This window comes from Pezoporus flaviventris, unplaced genomic scaffold (assembly GCF_033815535.1).
Source record: "Pezoporus flaviventris isolate CSIRO_AGI_PZ_B2104156 unplaced genomic scaffold, CSIRO_AGI_Pfla_v1 ptg000056l, whole genome shotgun sequence".
NCBI lineage: Eukaryota > Metazoa > Chordata > Aves > Psittaciformes > Psittacidae > Pezoporus > Pezoporus flaviventris.
Window position 1 is genome coordinate 905,169 of NW_026892604.1, and position 20,005 is coordinate 925,173.

Sequence of the window (20,005 nt, forward strand, 5' to 3'; positions counted from 1 at the left end):
TCTATTCTCTGGGGTATAAAAACTGCCGAAAGCAGCCGTGTTCTGACCATGTAATCAAAAAGTTACAACAGAGACTGAAACATCATTCGGGCCATTTGGGAACTTCTTCAATAGAACTTTCCCCCTTTTCGCCATGAAATTGGGCTTTGCAGGCTTGCTATTTATTTTATTGTTACAGTATACTGCTCAAAGACAACATAACTTAGGAAAGAATAGGGATCATATTATTTTTATCACATGAACAAATATACCTCAAAGAAAACTTAATCATGCACACCTAGCACTTACAAGAGTTATATGGATAAAAATGACCTGTGTAAAACTGCGTATTCTTGTAGAAAGAATTCAGAATTAACAGACTGTCACAAATAACATTCTGTACCATATAACTTGTGGTGAAATATTTATTACTGAAATCAATGAGAATTAAACTAAATCTATCAAGAAATGTTTTAACTACATACTCAAAAATTGTCAACTCAAGTAGATTTTTTAACACATCTGCATGAAGTGCATCTAAAAATAATGCCCATTTTCATTCTCTCAAATTGACATACACTCTGGGACCAGCACAAAAACTGACACCAGGATACAGCCTTATGGGTCTGATATTTGAGCTTCAAATTAAATTTTTCTAGACATCTGACTGGGTTAATTTTTAAATTGGGAAGAGTTGGAGGTACGCAATTTCCCTCAATCCTCTTTTTTTTTCTTTTTTCCCCCTTTCATTTCTTGCATTATAAGCATTTGCAAATACATTTAAAAAAATCATTCTTATGGAAATCTGTGATTACAGCTGTTGTTAATTTTTTATTTTAAAGGAAAGATTTTTCAGTTACTAGGGTTATATATTAAAGTTTTGGTGTTTTTTTTTCTTTTTTTTTTTTTTTTTGTACAATAGCACAGCAAGCATTATGGTTTTACATACATTTGTAAATAAAGGATATGCACAGTACATGCTGGTTGGTCACCTTCAGTGAAAGGTTTCCTGAAAACGAAATACCAGAATAAACCTAAACAAGCCAGGGACTAAAGTGTAGGCTAATGTAGAAGTCATATTAAGTATTCTTGGCAAACTGCAATGTACACAGCAGGCACTGCATGTTACTTTGAGCTGCAAACAGGGACACTGAAACAAGCCTGCTGTACAGCTGTTAGATTTTGTTTCAATAGATAGTCTGTACAGTATCAAACTGTATAAAAAGTTTAAAAACACAATGAGAATTATTTTATTTTTAAAAGTTTTTTATATTGTAAAAATTCTAAAATTAGGTCTAAACCACTATTAAAAAAGGTATGAAATGTGCAATTTTGCAAGTGGAATCAAGGGGTGTAACAAATGATCCAAGGGTAAATTAAGAGTTGCTTTGTGATTTCTCTATCTCCAGTATCTTCATGTACCTGGTAGTCACACAGACCTCAGAGTAGTTCTCTTCAGGCAAGTAGGACATGAGCTAAAAGTATTACCACTGATTTCAGTAGGGAAGATTTGCTGCAATATGGAGGAAAAAGCTATTTAAGGAACAAATGTACAGTACAGCCTATTTATGACAGTACTTGGAAAAGGCAGGAACAAAATTGTTTTCTAACTACAGAGCTGTGAAATCAGTGAGCCATATGGATCTGTAATACATGGCAGAATATTTTAAAATCCAAAACCTTCTTGAAAAAATACTGTTGTGAAAGTCTGCATCTAGACTAACATGAGTACTTAACTTGCGTTTAAACCACAAGCTGCAAAATTACATATGTTCAAATATATTAAAATTCATGTGACTCAGTATTTTAAAAGGCAGTAATCCTTTCCACCTACATCTCACAAAGCAGAGTGAGGAACTAACAATTAAAGGCAATATAAATAGTAGGCAAGATGAAACATGGCTGTAACACTATTCTTGATTCTTAACTGGCACTTAACACTACTTTCAATTTGACAAATACAGTAAGACACCTATGTTGACATACGTGTGGTGCACTTTTATTTATGTAACTGAGGTATTAAAATTGTCTTGAAAAGCAGACGCCTAAAGAAGAGAAAATTAGATAAGGAAGAGAATAGTAATCATTTTTTTCAGTCTTCAGTGATTAGTAACTGCTGGGTTTTTTCTTCCAATATCCTTTATTTATAATTTCCATGCAAAGTCTGTCTTACTCCTCCACTAGATAAGTATCTTGGGAAGACAGGGGGAAATCCACCATTTCTCAGAAAGAATTACTTATGCAGACTTATTTAAAATGAAATATAATAAGCTAAAAGCATGTGTATCTCACACGCTGCATATAATACACTTTTAATATATACTGTCATTGTACACAAGCATCTTGTAGACACTGACACCACCTTCACTAGGAAATCAAAAATCAATAGATAATGAACCTTGTGCTGCATCTTCTCTTCCTCGAACATAAATTTCACATGGAATCTCCTCCATCACCCTGTCTTCTATGACTTGCTCAGGGCAGTCATGCGCTTGTTTGAAAGTGTAACTACTTTTCTTGAATGTGCTGTTAAATGTTTTCATTGGCTGAGGCTGCACAAAGTCATTGCGGAAGGGAAGCTCCACGGAGCTGAGGTTTGTCCTGCTTTGTTTTGTATTAGAGGCCTGGGAGCCACAGTGATGGTCGTGAATGCATCTGGAAGCTGTTGAAGGGCGTCTCATTTTCTGGTAGTTTTCAAGTTCCTCTGATAAATCTGCCAGATCTGCTGAAATGTCTTTGTCCCGTAGTGAAAACAGTTCATAATGTGGAGGATCAAATACTTCCTGGAAGCCAGTTTTATTGAATGCAGTCTTGCAAGCCATAACCTTTTTGCGAGGCTGCTTTACTTGTACTAGAATTGAAATGATGAGAAGTACTAAAACTATTCCTGATGTGATGCCAATGATTGTTCCATGAGTTCTGGTAATTTGTTCAAACAATCCAGTTCTTTTCTTTTCTGCAAAGAAAAAATGAGGATCATGATATTATGATTTTTCACATTTTTGATCATGCATTAAGACAAAGCAAGCTGCACTGTGATTGCCATATAAGTGCTGTATTAATGGAATGACTTACTGGCATTGGAGGCTAAATCTGTGTGTCAATGAGATTTATCATCCTTGTTCAGCAAGTCTAATTCTCTGTCTGTAGTAGTGGCCCCTACACAGTATTTCAGTGGCGGGTGGAACTCTGTGGCCAGTGTAGACTGACTCAGCTGGGATGTGGCTTCAAGCCTGAAACTCTATCCATCAGCTCATATTCCAAAATGTACAAGTAGGCTTAAATTAACAGCTACAGATGATGTTTATCTTACCATGTTTTGCTCCTCCTGGTAACATTCCCATTGAAGTCAGTAGAAGGAAACCTAGATTTAAAATGTTTTTTTTTTTTTTCTGTAAAAGGGAAATCTATTATCATAATAATGATATGAAGGTGACTGTACTATTTGCTTTTATGTCTCTTGGAAACTGAATGACTGTCTATTATGGAATTCGGTTATATCTTTTTCAATACAAGGAGCTTTAGCATAGATGTATTCCAGTTTTAACAGTCCACAAATCAAGTCAAATGCACAAAAAAAAAAAAAAAAAAAAAAAGATGGGCTGGGGAGAACAGGCACAGACAAACTAACCTAAATCATATGGTACTTCATATGAAACACACAACATGGCAGCATCAGAACAAGATGGTTTTCATACTAAAAATTTGTATTTGAAGATTAAATTTTTCCAGTTGGATTTCAGTTCTGTAAATGTACTTGTCTGGCAGTGTTCAAGTCCAGGTTGGACAGGCCTTGAGCAACCAGGTCCAGTGGAAAGTGCCCTGCAGCCCCCCACTGCAGGGGATAGGAAGTAGATGAGCTTTAAGGTCCCTTCCAACCCAAACCAATCTGTGATTCTATGATTGTCCTAGCGGACTTTATAGAATTCTATACTGAGACTCTGCAACATCCTCTTCTGGGGGAGGAAAGCATTTAAGACTATGTAGAACAAAATACAGTAGCCTAAATGTTGCACACTATGGTCAGATACCTGGCTCCTGGTATGCACCTAAGTACTCTGCACACAGTGCTTGGAGAGTCTGTACCACCCTATACTGTTTGAAACAATCCGTATACTAAACAGACTCCCAAGGAGTTGGCTAGTAAGAAATTATGTCTGAAATACAGTTCTACTTCAGAGCATTGACTGTCTACTCTGAGTTACACTTGTATCTTTAACACGAAGGAGGATATGTCCCTTCTCCTGCTGTCATGGTTTAAACATGCCTAGCTTAGATCTCAGTGTTACCGTACACTGTGGGAGGTATGAATGCACTAAGGCAGTTTTCTCATCTGTGTCTAAGTTTCTTAATTCTCTGGTGAAAAAGTTGTCATGCAAAAGGCAATGTCTTCTTCAGCCTGTTTAAATAAATAACACACAACTGACTTTCCTATCAATTTTTGTGCTACTTGGCTTAGTTCACAATATGCTCAGGTTTTGTTAGCTATCAGTACGGACTACATGAGAACTCTGGGTGCTGCCAGAAATTTTACACAACTGTGAGAAGTTTCTTTTTAAGGCTAGATATTGCTTATTCGGTTACAGCAGCCTCTCTTCAGTCTGCCTACACTGGCAATACAGCTCCAGTCTTCAGCTGTCTCTTCATTATTTGCTGTGCAAGTATTACAGCAGAATTTAGACTGTATTCAGCACAAAGCATGGTAGGTTATTCAGCACCATATACAGTAATTTGCAAATACTGCGAAAGACATTTTCTTCATGCTGTGACACGGTTTTAATGGAATTCATTTTTTAAATACTGCAGTATGTGAGTGAAGTATGGATTCCAGGCAAGATTCTAGAAAATGGTTGGTAAAGATAGGAAAGAGATCTGGAAATTGCACTTTAGAGGGAATAATGAATATTAACAAAGCTAAGCATTGTTTGGAGGAGCTCACTTTTACATTAAAAACTTGGGAGTTATGGATCAGCTTTGTTAACTGGAAAGCTTCCAGAATATACATTGCATTTGAGTATTTATTAGCGATGTGTATTTATTTGTTTGCCCCAAATGAAATTTCAAAGTAAGGTTTTTAAGACATATTTACTAAATATTTAAGCAGGATTCGTGCGTTGAAAAGCCATCTGATTTCAAGATTTTCTGTAAAGAAGGTTTTGACCCTTCCTTCAGGGTCGATTTCTCTTTGAAATGGAGTTAGTATTTAAATGTTTCTGGAGTTATGTGTGCAGACCTATTTATGCCATTCTTTGTCAAAAAAAATCCCCAAACCAGCAAACAACCCTGTTCACATGTGCTCTTTTCTTGCTTTCTTTTACCAAGAGAAACTGTTGACCCTAAATTTATTTTGTTTCAACTCTGAAAATTCAGTGATTGTTGCAGCACAGATGAACATATTTGCAGTTTAGCAGAATAGGTTTCCTCATGAGAATTTCTCCTACAAAACCTGATACTGAGACACATTTTTCCTGTAGCTGTGATGATTTAAACAATACTCCTGTGCCCCGTATTCTAAAAGCAGTGATTTACATCTGTCCGTTTTCCATAAAAGATCACTCCTGCTTCCTAACCAATTCTTCCTACCTGTTCTCACACCATATGCAGCAGCTGCATTTACTCTGAGATATCCTGCGATTAACAATTTAAAACAAGTGTTTTAAAATTGTTTTTCTCTTTGAAGACTGTTGCTTGAGACAGGGTTTTTATGCTTGAAGGCTTGTCTGTCTTTTTCAAGCTCTGTATTTTTTTCTCTAAAAGATATTACCTGTCCCTACAATCTTGGCTTCATTTAAAGTTCAGAAATGGATAGGTTGCAACATGGCAAATACTAAATTCGATTTCCTATCAAGCCAACATCCTTTTAAAATAAGATACTTTATGCTGAAGATGAAGTAATATAAAGCAGCAGGATCAATATTCAAGATGCCTGCACGTCTCCTGAGTTTAAACAAAACATTTGGAACAACTTTCTGAGATTAGTAGAATAGCTGTCTTCAGCATATTTCCAGGAAAAAGTGATTTCATGACTTTCCTGAAGGACAAACTGACCAGCCTAGCTGACAAAGACTATACTTTGGATAATATTCACCTCTGCAGTGATTTTCGTCCCAAGGGTATGCACAGTTCTGAATGCCATTGCACACTAAAGAATTATTGATGCACATGTTGCTATGGCAGAAGTAAGTGTTGCCTGAGCAGGGAGCTGCAGAAGAGAAGAGAAAGAAAACATCAGGAATTTTCAGTAATCAATGCACAGCAATAGAACTAGTAAATTCCTGCGGTGTTTTGTTGGGTATTTTTGTTGTTGTGGGTTTTTTGTTTGTTTGGTTTTTTTAAACATGCATACTCATTTTTAATCCCTTTTTTAACACTTTTCTTGCAAATCACTAACTATTGGATGATCTACTCCTGTCATATGATTTCTGGCAAGGGCATTATCAATGCTACAAAAAAAATTCTTGCTCAAAATGAGTAGCAGATAGTCACATATCACAGATAATGGAAGAAGGCTTTAATACTTGCCTTTAAAATAATACTTTAATACTTTGCTTTAAAATACTTGCCTTTAAATACTTAAAAATCGTATGTTCATCCCCAGTTATGTATTTATTCAGTCTGCTGTGCATCTGCTATGCAGATGTTGTGAAGCTGAAGCAGTTCATGAACATATGCATTTTAGAGCCCATTAATATCTTAAGGCAAATCAGATTTCAGCTTGTGGAGGACTGTTTCAGTAATTGCACGAGATTTCAATAACTGGAGGCATCTAAGTCTTTCTTGCTTGTGAATCAAAGCTCCTAGATCCTCCTGTTAGAGCTAATGCAGGGATTGTGAGAGTACAGTTTACCTTTTTATCTATTTCTCTATATATAGTTAGAAATTTGTAGAAATAAATTAACTAGAAAGTTGCCCTAAAGATTTTATGTTTCTGTGAACATTTGGTATAGCTCCTTTACATTAAAAAAATAATTAAAAAATAGTAATAATTCTTTTCAGCATGTTACTTAATATGTGTGGGGAATTCTTTATGAATTGTGGGCACTATTCAAAATATTGATTTTCTCTTTGTCTTTGTAATGTGGTATTTTTTATTATATAAATGTCTATTATGAGTGAAGTCAGTTGTACATTAAAGATATATGGTAGGTAGATATTCTTTCTGATTTCATAGGAAGAATTTACTCTTGAGCAGTCTGGATTCTCTGAAAAACAATACAAAACCCAAAGAGTGCATCAGAGGAGGGTGACTAATCCTGAATAAAGCACTTCTCACTCCTTCTGTGAGGCTTCAGAGCCTCAGTGACAGAAAAAGGAGTAGGTAGGTTCTCCTGAATTTGGAAAGAAAGGTTGCACAGGTTTTACTTTGTAAAGGATAAATAGGCTCATCATTTAAACAGAATAGCTTAAAAAGGCTATGTATGCAATAGGCCATAACGCCTACTGAAGTATTCCTGACTGACATAAAGGTGGATCTATGAAATTTGTGTCCAGAGTGGTTGTCATGGATCCATGTGTATCTGCTGGTGTTCCAGTATAGATCTGTATCAAGTTGTAGTTCTTTTGGAGGCAGAGGAAAACTTATGATGTATGACACATTTCCTTTGTTTCATATATTTGGATGATGCATTCTGTTGCTGCTTCTCCATATGCCAGCACAGTCTCTATTTTACATTTCTGTGTAGTCTCCTTGACATTTTTGGGTATAGCTTTTTTCACAAGTTCATAAAGATAGGAGAAACAGACTTGATTTTCCTTTTGTTTATCTGGGGATTACTAAATCTACAAGTCACAAGGGCTGACTGGTTCCATTCCAGAGCTTCAAGGACGTAGCTGAGCTCATAACAGCTGCCTAAGACTGATGCAGTGTTCACAGTGTTCTTTGTATCTAGCATTATTCATGTACTGAATTGAACCACAAATCAAATACATGGATTTTTAACATTTCTATTAGCTGAATTAGTCAAATCTGCAAACAGCACTAGGTGTGTGTTAGGTGACTGTCATGCACAATTAGTTCATTTATGTAAGTCATTTAAGAAATATTGTTTTTCATGGTTAGCTTCATATAATTACAAATCATTAGTAAAGTAGAAAAGAAAAATAGCTTACTGACCTGAAAATAAGCAAAGATTCACTTTTTTTTTTCAGTTAGAAAAATTGCTTATCACTAGATAATTTAAAAATACATGAAACATTTTTCAGACACATACCTTTCAATTACCCTATCCAATAAAGATGGTATCTCAAGTTAGAACATAAATAAAAAAAAAACCACACACCTTTTCAGGTTTTCTTCTCCCAGTGACATTTGAGTTGCATTAAAATTGTACATTGGCAAAGTTATCTAGCTTTAGGAGTAGTTAATGTTTCAACCTCTTGCACTCAAAAAAAAAAACCAACCAAACCCACAAAAAGAACCCCCAAAACTTCAACAGAAGAAAAACCCAACCCCACTCCAGCATTTGTAATATAAATGGATAATTTCCCTGGCAAAATTCATAGCATTTTCTAGATTGAAAGCTGGATTAACTTGCACTACCACTAATATCAATAATTATATGGACAGAAATGCTACTGGAAAAGCAGTTCTCAAATTTGCAAGTTATGAATTGCAGTAAGCACCAGTTTTTAGCACAATATCTCTTATTAAATTGCCTCTTGTAGCTTAAATAATAGACTAGTTTGAGCCATGAAATTGTTTATTACTCCATCTAGGCAACACAAGCAATTAGCTATTTCTCTTAAGTCTCTAAAGTCTAACTTTTAGCTTGTGTTAAAATTTTACTGTTTTATGGAACAGAATATAAAATGCACTTGTTACCTATAACCTAAACTTTTTTGCAAGGTGGTGACCAGCGTCCCTTTCAGGACAAGCCACAGACATGTTAGTTTTGTCAAAAAAGGTATTTCTTTGAGAGCAGATCTGTACTACTTATTCTTCAAGCAGAGCCTTTTGAAAACCTTTGGCATAAGCATAGGTCTGATTTCCTGAAATGGCAGATAAGTTTTATTCAGCTCTCTCCATGCATTACAGATCTGCTCTGCAGTTCTGAACTTATTCTGCTTTAGTCCTGAAGATGCCACTTATTTTCAGGTTCTGCAATATGGATGATGTTGTCCTTTGTAAACATGAGAGGCAATATATTCCAGGCAGATCAGAGAGAAAGCACTTTAAAGATCTCACAAAAAGCACACTTTTAAGAAACATATTCATTTACAATGGGAATAAAGACAATCTATCTCCACCCCAGGCTGTCAGATCCAAACAGAAATCCAGTTTGCATTTACAGCTCTGCTTTTAATATAACCTTTTTAAATAGTTTGAATTTAACTGCTTATTCATGGTTGTGCAACACAACTGGACTTTGCTAAGGGAGCACATGTGGGATTGCTCCAAGTCAGGTGCAGCTGAGAAGGAGGTAGCAGCTTAGGTGTAGCTGGAGTGCATGTACTTCCAGATCTGAAACTGGAGGTAATTCCAGACACTGTGGGGTTACATGTGTTCCCTAGCCTTCTAAACATCCTGTGTGGGCTTGAGAAAAGCCTATTGTGGCAGCTGGCAGGGAACTGGAAGATGAGGGCTAGTGGGACAGCACACTTAAGTCACACTGCTGTCTTTTTAAAGTAAGTCTGTGCTCATTTGTATAACTCTTTGTGAGAAAGACATAGCCTAAGGCTTTATTATTACTGACTTGAAATGAAAAATAAACCTTCTAAGAGTGAAGGAAAGCCTTTCTTCAGGAACCATGCTTTTAACTATAATAAAGCAAGTATTTAATTTAGATGCCAGTACATGAAGGAAAAGGAAACAATCTTTTCATGTGTTCCTGTTGCATAATATATAGCTGATGCTTTTCCTGAAATTCCTGAAGTACTAGGGAGAACAGACTTTAAAATCTACTTACGATCCACAAATGAAGTGAATAGCATTCTGAATCTGCTTAGCCTACTGCCTTCGTCTGCCCACATCCGCACCACACCTGTCCCAGTCTGCAGCATGACATCATTTGCTACAGTACTGCAGAATTTTGCCTTCAGGTTTTCAATAGAACTACTTCCATCATACACAGCAACAAAGTTTCTTTTGCATTCATTTGAATGCTCCATTTGATAGTCGAGAAATCGCATATAAATCTGTTAGAAAAGAAAAATTAATGTCTCTGGTAAAAGTAATACAGAAAAGACAGTCTTAGCAAATCTTGGAGATGTTGTGTCCCCCTAAACACGTGTAACTCCCAATGCACAGCACTTTTAAGCTTACATTTTCACCTTAAATGTAAATGTGGAGTATTACTTGAAGTTTAAGTGTCTGTTTTGCTTCAACCCTCCCCAAAACAATGTTTACTTAATAATTTACTCTGATAATATTTCTAGTCCCCTTGGGGGGAAAAAAAAGGTAAAAACCAACACACTTGCTGAAGAAAGCCCTAAAGAGCTCTGTTACATGCACAGCCGATTACTTTAGAAGAGATATGAGAAACACATAAATGTGCTGAAATAATTTTAATGGTATTTTGACTGTTCTCCTTTCTTCTTTTTTAACTCCTAACAACAATGTTAAAATATGAGGGAAGGAGTTTAGTCAGAAAGGCTCTGAAGAAAAATCACGGAAATTAAAATTTGTTGCTTCAGAATGAAAGCTAATTACTGAACCATAGCACTGTTATGGAAGACACAAGCCATGAAGTCAGGAGTCACTTGAATAAAAATGGAAGCAGAAGAAAAGTAAAGGCTGTCTATCTAGGATGTGCTAATAAGCTAAACCACTCTCAATTCCTCTAAAAGCAGGAATCTAATTCAAGAGAGGGCAGTGTATGTGTTAGAACATATGCAGCAAGGAACCTGGAAGACCAACGTGGCACTTGGAAAATAAACAATTTATTTTGCTGGAGCAAGAAACTTATGCAAGATTGTAATTCAGCTAGAATTACATGAAAAATCACAGGCTTTTTTAATCTCTGGAATGGTTGTGTTTGGATTCTCAAAATTCTACGGGAAGTTAAATGAGCCGTGTAACTCTGTCACCTAGACATGCTGCAAAGGTCATCCTTAAACTTCAAAAATTCCTCAGATAGCCATTATTTTGACAGAGAAGAAATATATCCAGGTGAAAGCAGAGGTCTCCTGCTCTGTGGGAGAAGAGATACTTCTCCGCTTCAGCATGCTTCTCAGATAAGGCGTGGACCGGATGTATTTTGAGTTAGTACAGCCTACAACTACCTCTCAGGCTGTTATTACAGGCTCTAAGGACCTTTTGGGCAGTATGCTTTTTCATGCATCTGCCTAATGACAAAAATCTCCAGCTCTTGTTTCGCTTGTGAAGCAGGGAAGGCAACAGTAGATTGATGGCTTGGCTTCGCGTGCAAAGATTTGGGAAGGGCGATTAATACTATGCTGACAACTTTCATATTACCTATTTTTCCTGCCCTTTTGCTGTATCTCCCTTACAACCTCAGCTACAGCCAAAGTCTTTTGAAACAGAATTGTAAAGAATTCACTAACACAAAACCAACGAACTTTGTGTGGCGAAATAAAAAAATATTCCCCCCCCCAAAAACACACTTAACAAGCTGTATTGAAAACATGGTAAAATAGTGAGCACAGGAAAAGGCAATACTTGCACATCCTGACTTCTCCTTTCCAGTGTTTTCCAGAGGCAGGTTGCCAGCTCTGTCTCCCCTTGCACTCTATTAACAGGTGCAGCTTGTGTCATATTATCTCATGCTTCATCTCACTATTGTGTTATTTTTCAGTATACATTTTTTCTTCAGTTTTTTTTTTTTTACTCCTGCTGTCCTTGTTCTCACCTGCATTGAGAACTTGTCTTCCACTGAGGTCTTATCTCACAAACATAGGTGTGAACTGTTAAGTGCTAGCATATGAGCTGAGAGATGGTATTTTCATTTAATGATTGACTTCATGTATCTGGTGTGAAATTACAAGGGAAGTTAAAAATAAACTAGGACACTTTTAGTAGAACTATTCTCTGTATGTGTAAACATCTGTTACACAGATTTCAAAAGTCCTTTCATTGCTGCAGTTGTGTCAGTTTTAAAAATTTATTTTCATTACAAAATCAAATTGAGGAAATTAAAAATGTCTATGTTTATTTTTCTCAAGAGAGTGCATCATATCAGATCAAATGGATCTTATCATCATAATTCTGCCAGAATTGAAGCTTAAGAAGCTACTCTCAGAATACTAAGAGTTATTTTTCTGTAATGTTTTAGGTCTGTAATTTAGGATGCTGATCTAATCGCAGGACTGACCAAACTATAACTCTGCCTTCTGGCAACATTCAATAATTTATTAACATACTTAGGCATAAGACCTGGTGCACTCAAGTGGCAATGTAGGGTGAAAATGATTTTATTATTGTTTCTGGAAGAACTGCTACTATTGATTAGACTAGCGTAGGGCTCCTGGGAGTTGAGTCACTTCCTCAAAGGCTCAAATATATTAATAAAGTTTTAGTTTCTTTCGTGTCTTGTCCTCTTACTACCATCTTTTAGGTTACTGGTTTTGAACTTTTAATTTGGAAGTTGGTTAACAGGACTGGTTAGTTAACCATTAGGGGTATCAAAATATTTTTTAATTTTTATGTACATACAAGCAGAGATACGTGCTTTAATACACATACAGGAGCAAAATGAAAAATGTGTATACTATATGGAGAAAACAGTATGTATTCTTCAGTGCAACTCCTAAGTTATATTAACCATTCTGAAACACATAGCTATTGTTTTTTGTTGCACAGGTTATATTTGGAATTATGAATAGAATTTTATCCTTCTCCCTAACAATAAAGCTCAAGTTGTTTTTAATGAGCATGATAGTGGTGCTTTTCCTAAGCAGTCTCTAGTTCTGTAGGCACAATCACAAACACAAGGCACCCAGGTAATGTATGCTGACTTTTGGCTTGAAAAGCTACTATGCCCCTTTAGGGCTTGGGCAGAAAAGCTCTAGCAAATTTTATTGTGTCATTTTAAGAGGGTGTGATCCTATAGCTAAGTCAGAAAAGAACGAGTGACAATTCATCAGCTGCTTCCAGCTAGAGTTTTTCATTTTAGCTAAAGCTACTGCTGAAAGTGAGGTTTAAGGTGCTGGATTGTGAATTACACTTGGGAGAAGCAGGTACGTGTTCTTCCGACTTTGAATAAAACCAAATTTTCCAATAGAAATGCTGGAGGCAAAATTTTTAAATGTAGCATCAAGATTTAAGGAAATTTATCAAAGCTGATAGCTAGCATCTTTGCCTGCCATATTCCAACAAAACCAGAGTACAAGTCAAACGCCCTTGGAAATTGTTGCTTGAACAGTGTCTCGTTATTTTGTATTTTAAGTTTCAAATAATAGGAAGACAAGACTGTGGACTTGTTCTATAAATTTAATTTCAGGAGCAATCCTCTATCTGGATTTCCTAAGGTACTGATAAGTAATTTGTTTCACTGAAAGTGAAACATTATGCAAATCACAGCTAGTGACTATTACCTGTTACTAATGACTTGGAAACTCATTATATGTTGAATGATATGAATGAAGCCCACCTTAGCATTTGGAGTAGCTTTAATTGTCCATATGCAGTCAACTGCTTGTCCCGGTTTTGTTTTTCCTTCCTGTTCTACTTGACTAGAACGTACTATTCCATCAGCTCCTGAGAGCTCAAACTGGCAGTCTAGGGAGAAGATATACTTTGCAGTCAAATACAGAATATTAATTTAAAATTCAATGTATAAAGAAATTGCTACTGTAATACTAGACCTGGGATGGGATTTAAAATACCTCCTAGGTAAGTGAAGTCAGGATCTGTAAAAGAAAGAAGTCATGAATCATATGGGCTATACGTGCTTGAGAATCACTTCAAGTTTTAGTATAAGCTAAAGATTACGTCTATTACTATATCACAATAAAAATTGTTTACTGAATTGATTGCAGGGTACAGATTTTTTTTTTTTTTTGAGAACATTATTCCACAAAGATTGACCTGATCTGAATAAGGTAATGCTATACTGACAGCACAGATTTCCAGCATAACAGAAAAATCACTATTCGGTACATTGTTCCTACGTTACATTCTGAACTTTTCACTGAAAATTTTAACTTTTTTTTGAACTGGGGGGGGGGGGGGTGGGGGGTGATATGTATGTGCATGTCCCCTTCCATTTTTACAATCCCAAAATATTTTACCACATTCCATGCAGATGTAGAGAAAAGAAAAGGAAAAAAATAATAAACTGGGCCTTCAGTTGCTACAATCTATTGCAAAAATAATATACAGTATATTTTAAGTTCCAGCCTGGAACTAGGCTAAGTTAGTTTTGACAGTGATGCTAATGAAATGGCTTTGGAAATGAACTTAACAAAATGCTTAAGTACTGACCCTATGAAAACATTTTAGTGTGTTACTCTCAGTGGACTCTCAGTGGTCTTCTTAATCTGAAGTGTTTCCAAGTCTAAATCCCTAGTAAAGTACACAGTTCTATGAGCAGTAAGACATAATCACGTACAGTGTTTTCATGTGCTGTGGGAGTAAAGACCAGTTGAGTAAAGGTGACATTAAAAAGTTATGTCTGTGTATACATTTATAGTAGTAGTAAAGCTGACATTTGTATACTGTCTTTTGTCCCATAGGACAATAAAATGCTGATAACTACACATGTAGGATTTATGAAGTACAGCAGTCAAGCATTGCACAAGGACACCAGGTCAAATTTTCCCATAAAAAGAATATCCTGCCAGTTTTAAGTGGCCCCATAGAGCAGATGTACTTTTGTTTTAATAAAGACACTCAGCATATTATCTTCTCCTCCATACCCTGTAAACTACACAGTACTTTAAGCAAAGAACAAGTCTGTTGTCTGAGCCTGTGGGTTGAGAGAATCTAGTTATACTGGGAGCTGATGCTTGGACTGTGTAGGTATTTCCTCTGGCTTTTCAGAATGGAGATTTAAAATGCTTTGCATATGGCTGGAAATGCTACTGTAGATGTGCTTCAGGTGTTTTTTTTTTCATAGTATCTTATATTCTTCGATCATAGGTTGTTGGAAACGTCAGCTATTTGTCTACATAAATGCTCTTTCCATTACTAACACTGGTGAAGTACTGGTACAAGTTAGAGTAGTAGCAAAGAAGGAAGTTGGTAAAGCCTTCAGCACAAACAAGACCAACTGACTTCTTCTCTAGCAAACTGTAGACCTGCAATTTCCTTCAGTCAATTTTCAAAAGTGGTTTTAGTTCAGTATGCTGTAGGATTAGCAAGATTGAGTCTGTAACTACTGCATTGTCACTTTGCCTTCATAAGCACTTAGGAGGAAATACACAACTCTAGACTGCCAGCATAAACACATCACAGAATTCCATGGGAGGGGACAGTCATTAAATCAGAATGTTAGGCACCTTTACCTGGTATAAATGAGTACTTTGCTTGAAATCCCTTTCCTTCCAGCTCCTCATCAGAAGTAAACTTGATCCACATAAATCTCCCTGTTGATCTAATTAGTGTCGGACTTTTCAGACCACAGTAACGATTAATGAGAGGGGAGAAACCGAAGGGTCCATCTCGAACCTCCAGATGATCAAAGCGACATTCAAATGAAGGTTCTATGTAATAAGGTTCATCAAAGGTCAACTCAATTCTCTGTCGTGGAGCAGCTAGACATAAAAAATCAAGCAAAAGATTAAATGAAGATCTACATAAAAAACAAATGAAGACATGAAATAATGGACAGGCCTCCAGCTACAAAACCTCAGATATGCTTTAATAATAATAAAAAAAATTACTGTGTCAGAGATCTTTTTTAAAGGAATTATTTTTGCTTGCTGATCTTTATTGTTGAAAATTCAGAAATAAGATACATTGAATTCAGTACATGTAACAGATACTAACATATATGCAAAAGTATTCAGACAGGGTTTAATATTAAATATAAATTAAAATCAGCATTCTGTGAAAGCAAAGTACATTAAAAAAGGACAAAACATTGAGGGATACAGAAAAGAATGGAAAAGAAATAAATATGAAGAACTACTTACTGGTACATTTCCAAACCATTAAACCTAAATCTGGAGATACTTTGGCAGGAGATATCTTTTATTAGAATATTCAGAGAAGTGTAAATGCTTCATATACATTATTAATATGCAGGTAACTACTAAGTCTGAGCCAGTGGCAGTCTAGCATCAGGACTTGGATCCCTCAGTCCTGGGGAGATGCAGCTATGGCTACCTTGTGACCAGATTTTCACATCTGTAGTTCAGAACTGTGACTTTATATTGTATGAATGACTTAAGTGTTTCTTGTTCTTGTCATCTATTAAACTACATGAACTTTCAGATGCTAACTGGTTACCTGGAATGACAGCATTAAAGAACCACATGCTGTGTGGCTTCTGAATGCAAAAAACGATTTACTTGTATGTCTGCAAAACTTTGTTTAGACCTTATACATGAGTTAAAAACATTTGTAGCTGCACATACTGGCATAGGTCTACAGGAATATTTTAGCTAGAAATTGTGGAAGACCTTGGTCTCACTCAAGTAACCATGTTTCTGTATAAGGACTGTGAAGCTTTATGCCTCATGGAAACTGCCTTGCATCAGGGAGATCCAGCAGTCAATCTGATATGTGCCGACGCTGAAGCTGGACACATCTGCCCCCCATGCTTTCACCGGCAGGAAAGATGCAGAACTTCAGATGTGCATGCATAGAAGCAAAAAACTGAGGGTCTGTCAACCACTACTATACTGTACATATAAAACCTCACTGAAACATGTTACTTGAAATATTTCAATTAATTGCTATGAATCTGATCATTAAGCCAGCTAATGTTTTTAGCTAACTTCAGTGGGTTTTGGATGTATTCTAGTAAGAGGAAAAAATAATTAGTGTGTCCCAAGTCTTGCAGCCTTTACCCAAGATATTCCATTGGAATGTGGTTTTATTCTAGTTAATTAATTTTTTCTTTGTCCTCATCACATTATTTCAGTAGTGACTTCCACAGTGCTAACAAATCTCCGTATTTTTAGTACAGCTCCATGGCAGTCAGATGTGTTGTTTTCATTAATAAAGGACAGTATAAAGATTTTCTTCTTGTGGGATACACTTTGAATAATAGGATAAGGTCTCGTAAATGCTGAAGACAGTCTTCATGCATTTTTTGCTTTTTATTATCTGCAATATTGGAAGTGATATTAAGATAACAAGCTACAGTTTTAATTTCAGTAGTTCTGTGTCTTCATACATTACAGTAGATCTGACGCTGCTTTTTCTGGCTGTGAGGGTATGTATTATTCTATACAGCTAATTCCTGAATGACTGCATTTTCTATTAATCTGTTGTTATCAGTTCAGAGAGCAAATTCAGTTTCTTGTTTAACCAAATGACTGAAGAATTGATTATTTTACCAATATGGCTATATGGTACTTGACAGTATAGTAAGATGACACAGTTTTAACAGTTCAAGATTATCCAATGAACAGTAAGATTACAACACAACAAAAGAGAAAGGCAGCATGTACCTTCTAAGATATAGATGCACTCTTGATTTGGTGGGTACACATTAGGGTAGTTTGGTGAAGCAAAATGTCCTCCATTACTTGTCCTTACCCAGTTGTCACACTGAGTGGGAGGAATACGATTCATGCCAATATTTTGCCCACCTTAAGTGGAAAAAAAAAAAATGATCAAATAAATTTCTCCTGCAAACATGCAAGTTTGATTTTGCAAAAAAGTAAAACACCGATATAACCCATATCCTATGAAAGAAGAAAGTAATTTACTTTAGTTGAAATGCCTCTTCTATGCTGCTTGCTAATTTCTAGAAAGGAAAATCTTATGTTTAATTTAGTGATGTGGTATACCTTAGAGAGATCAGAGTTTCAGAATATCAAATATGTTGAGTAATCCTTGGGAAGGGAAGAGAGGGGGTAAATTTATTATTTATTTATTTTTTTTACCCAAGCCAGTTTAGACTTTTTGATGTTCTTCTTTCTAAGTCAAATAGAGTGGCTGCCAATACACCAGCATTATTTTACGGCTTATGCCTTCTCTATTCCTACACAAATAATATAATCAAAAATACTTGTTAGCTTTTACTATTTTTGCCCTGATTCCAGATTATACTGAAATATGTGGCCCTTAGGCTAAACATTTATTTACAGTATTTTTTTTAAATACAAAATGCTTAAACCAGAACAAATTATGATTTGTAGAATACATTAAATGCAACAATGGTAGCTAATGAAATTACTTGCAATAGCTAAGTTGCACTGGTAGCTAAGGGTCTCATTTAAGATGAAAGCTCTTCTGGATGTACAAGGAAATATTGTCCTTGACTGAGATTATGCAGTTTACTAAGCCCCTGCACCATGCTGGACCCTTTGCAGGAGCTTTGTTAGATCAGATTTTCTTATCCAAAGAGAAAGGAGCTGGGAATAGTATGATCTCTGACATTCTTCCCAAGTACCTTTGGCCCTTCTCCTTTTTATCAGCAGAACTGGAGCAAAACACAGGATATGTGGTTTCTGCTAGATTTTTCCTAAATCTTACAGGGTGCTCTCATAATGTTATTTATATTTAAATGGCTTAAATTTGCACAGCTTTGAGAGGGAGTCCATGCTGATACAGATCTTGGCTGCCTCCAGTAAATTATATCACCTTTCACTGGTATCTTGGCAGCTTTTGGATTTATGGGGGTGAAAACTTAGTCTTTCCCTCAGAAATTCTTCAAGGAAATTCTGTAGGTGTCAGTTCTAGGAATTCTTCTCTCCTAAGAGTGGCTTAATCCCACATGTAAGAAAATAAGTTCTGCGAAACCGATGCCTTCCCCACTCAGCAAGCTTCAAAAATGGTTGTGGGTGGACTATTTGAAAAGCTTGTCAGATACAGAAAACATGCATTTCCGTGGTGCTTTTTTTACCACTTCTAAGGTCTAAATCCATAGAATTTAAACTGGGTAAGTGAACTTCCAAATTCTTTGCGACTGGATGGCTTTGTTCAATTGGAAAAAAAAGTAGTAAATAGAGGGAAAATTGAAAATACTGGAATTCATATTGGTAATTCAAGAGGAATTAATATCTGAACACAAATACTTTCTTTCAGTTATATTGCTTACTTAAAAATGAGAAAACCATTACATTTTTTGAAAGAAAATCATCAAACCAAAATTGTACCTTGTGTCTTCTGTGCAACGGCAATCCCTTCCACAACAAAGATTGTTACTAGTAACACTGATGAGAGAAATTGGACAGGAAAAACATCAGTAATTCATCAAAATTATAGACCATTTTCTGCAGTCCTGATTCATGCAAATCCTATAAATTACTAACCACAACAACTCGGAACATATAAAAATACATAATGTGCTTTCTTAAAATTTCAGCTTTAGGAAACTAGTGCAGTCTAAGTGCAGTGTCAGTTTTTCCAGGTTCCTTAAAAAAACATATATAAGAATAGTAAACTTTATTGTTTGAGAGAACTTAGAATCATAGAATATTTACGGTTGGAAAGTAACTTAAGATCATCTAGTTCCAATCCCCTGCCACGGGCAGGGGCACCTTGCACTAAACCATGTCACCCAAGCCTCCACCCAACCTGGCCTTGAACAATGTAGAAAGGTCCAAGCAAATTATTGAAAGCCAGTATGATTTCAGACCAGATACACTAGAGAGAGCACAAAAACTACTGATCATGTTTTCATTGCATCTGTGATGCTGCTCTTCATCCCCATGTCCCCCAGTATGATTTCAGACCAGATACACTAGAGAGAGCACAAAAACTACTGATCATGTTTTCATTGCATCTGTGATGCTGCTCTTCATCCCCATGTCCCCCACTAAAGGCTTGAGAAGATCAGCTTGAGAAGATAAAAACAGCTGAGTATTTCACGAATATTTTCCAGATTATCTACTGATTTGCAAGCATTTTATAAAATTGTATGGTACCTATCTGTTATATAACTTCTATATCCTGAAAGAAGATGCTTTTCTGCTATATCGAACCATATTTATCCTAAACCTCCATTTGTGT

At 36.0% G+C, this 20,005-nt stretch overlaps 1 protein-coding gene across 4 annotated transcripts in view; it reads right to left on the reverse strand.

Moving 5' to 3' along the window:
• Nucleotides 1-767: 767 nt before the first annotated feature.
• Nucleotides 768-20,005, reverse strand: part of NETO2 (neuropilin and tolloid like 2) — a 31,077-nt gene continuing 11,839 nt past the window's right edge. For 2 of the 4 annotated variants that reach the window (XM_061469333.1, XM_061469336.1), the window contains exons 2-9: nucleotides 19,150-19,206; nucleotides 17,497-17,637; nucleotides 15,382-15,630; nucleotides 13,741-13,785; nucleotides 13,527-13,654; nucleotides 9,885-10,113; nucleotides 6,068-6,181; nucleotides 768-2,935 (exon numbers count right to left, since the gene is read on the reverse strand). In XM_061469333.1, the coding sequence (XP_061325317.1) occupies nucleotides 2,355-2,935; nucleotides 6,068-6,181; nucleotides 9,885-10,113; nucleotides 13,527-13,654; nucleotides 13,741-13,785; nucleotides 15,382-15,630; nucleotides 17,497-17,637; nucleotides 19,150-19,206 (1,544 nt within the window). In that variant the 3' untranslated portion in view covers nucleotides 768-2,354. The remainder of the gene's footprint in view (nucleotides 2,936-6,067; nucleotides 6,182-9,884; nucleotides 10,114-13,526; nucleotides 13,655-13,740; nucleotides 13,786-15,381; nucleotides 15,631-17,496; nucleotides 17,638-19,149; nucleotides 19,207-20,005) is intronic. The other 2 variants (XM_061469335.1, XM_061469337.1) reach the window with 2 other exon arrangements.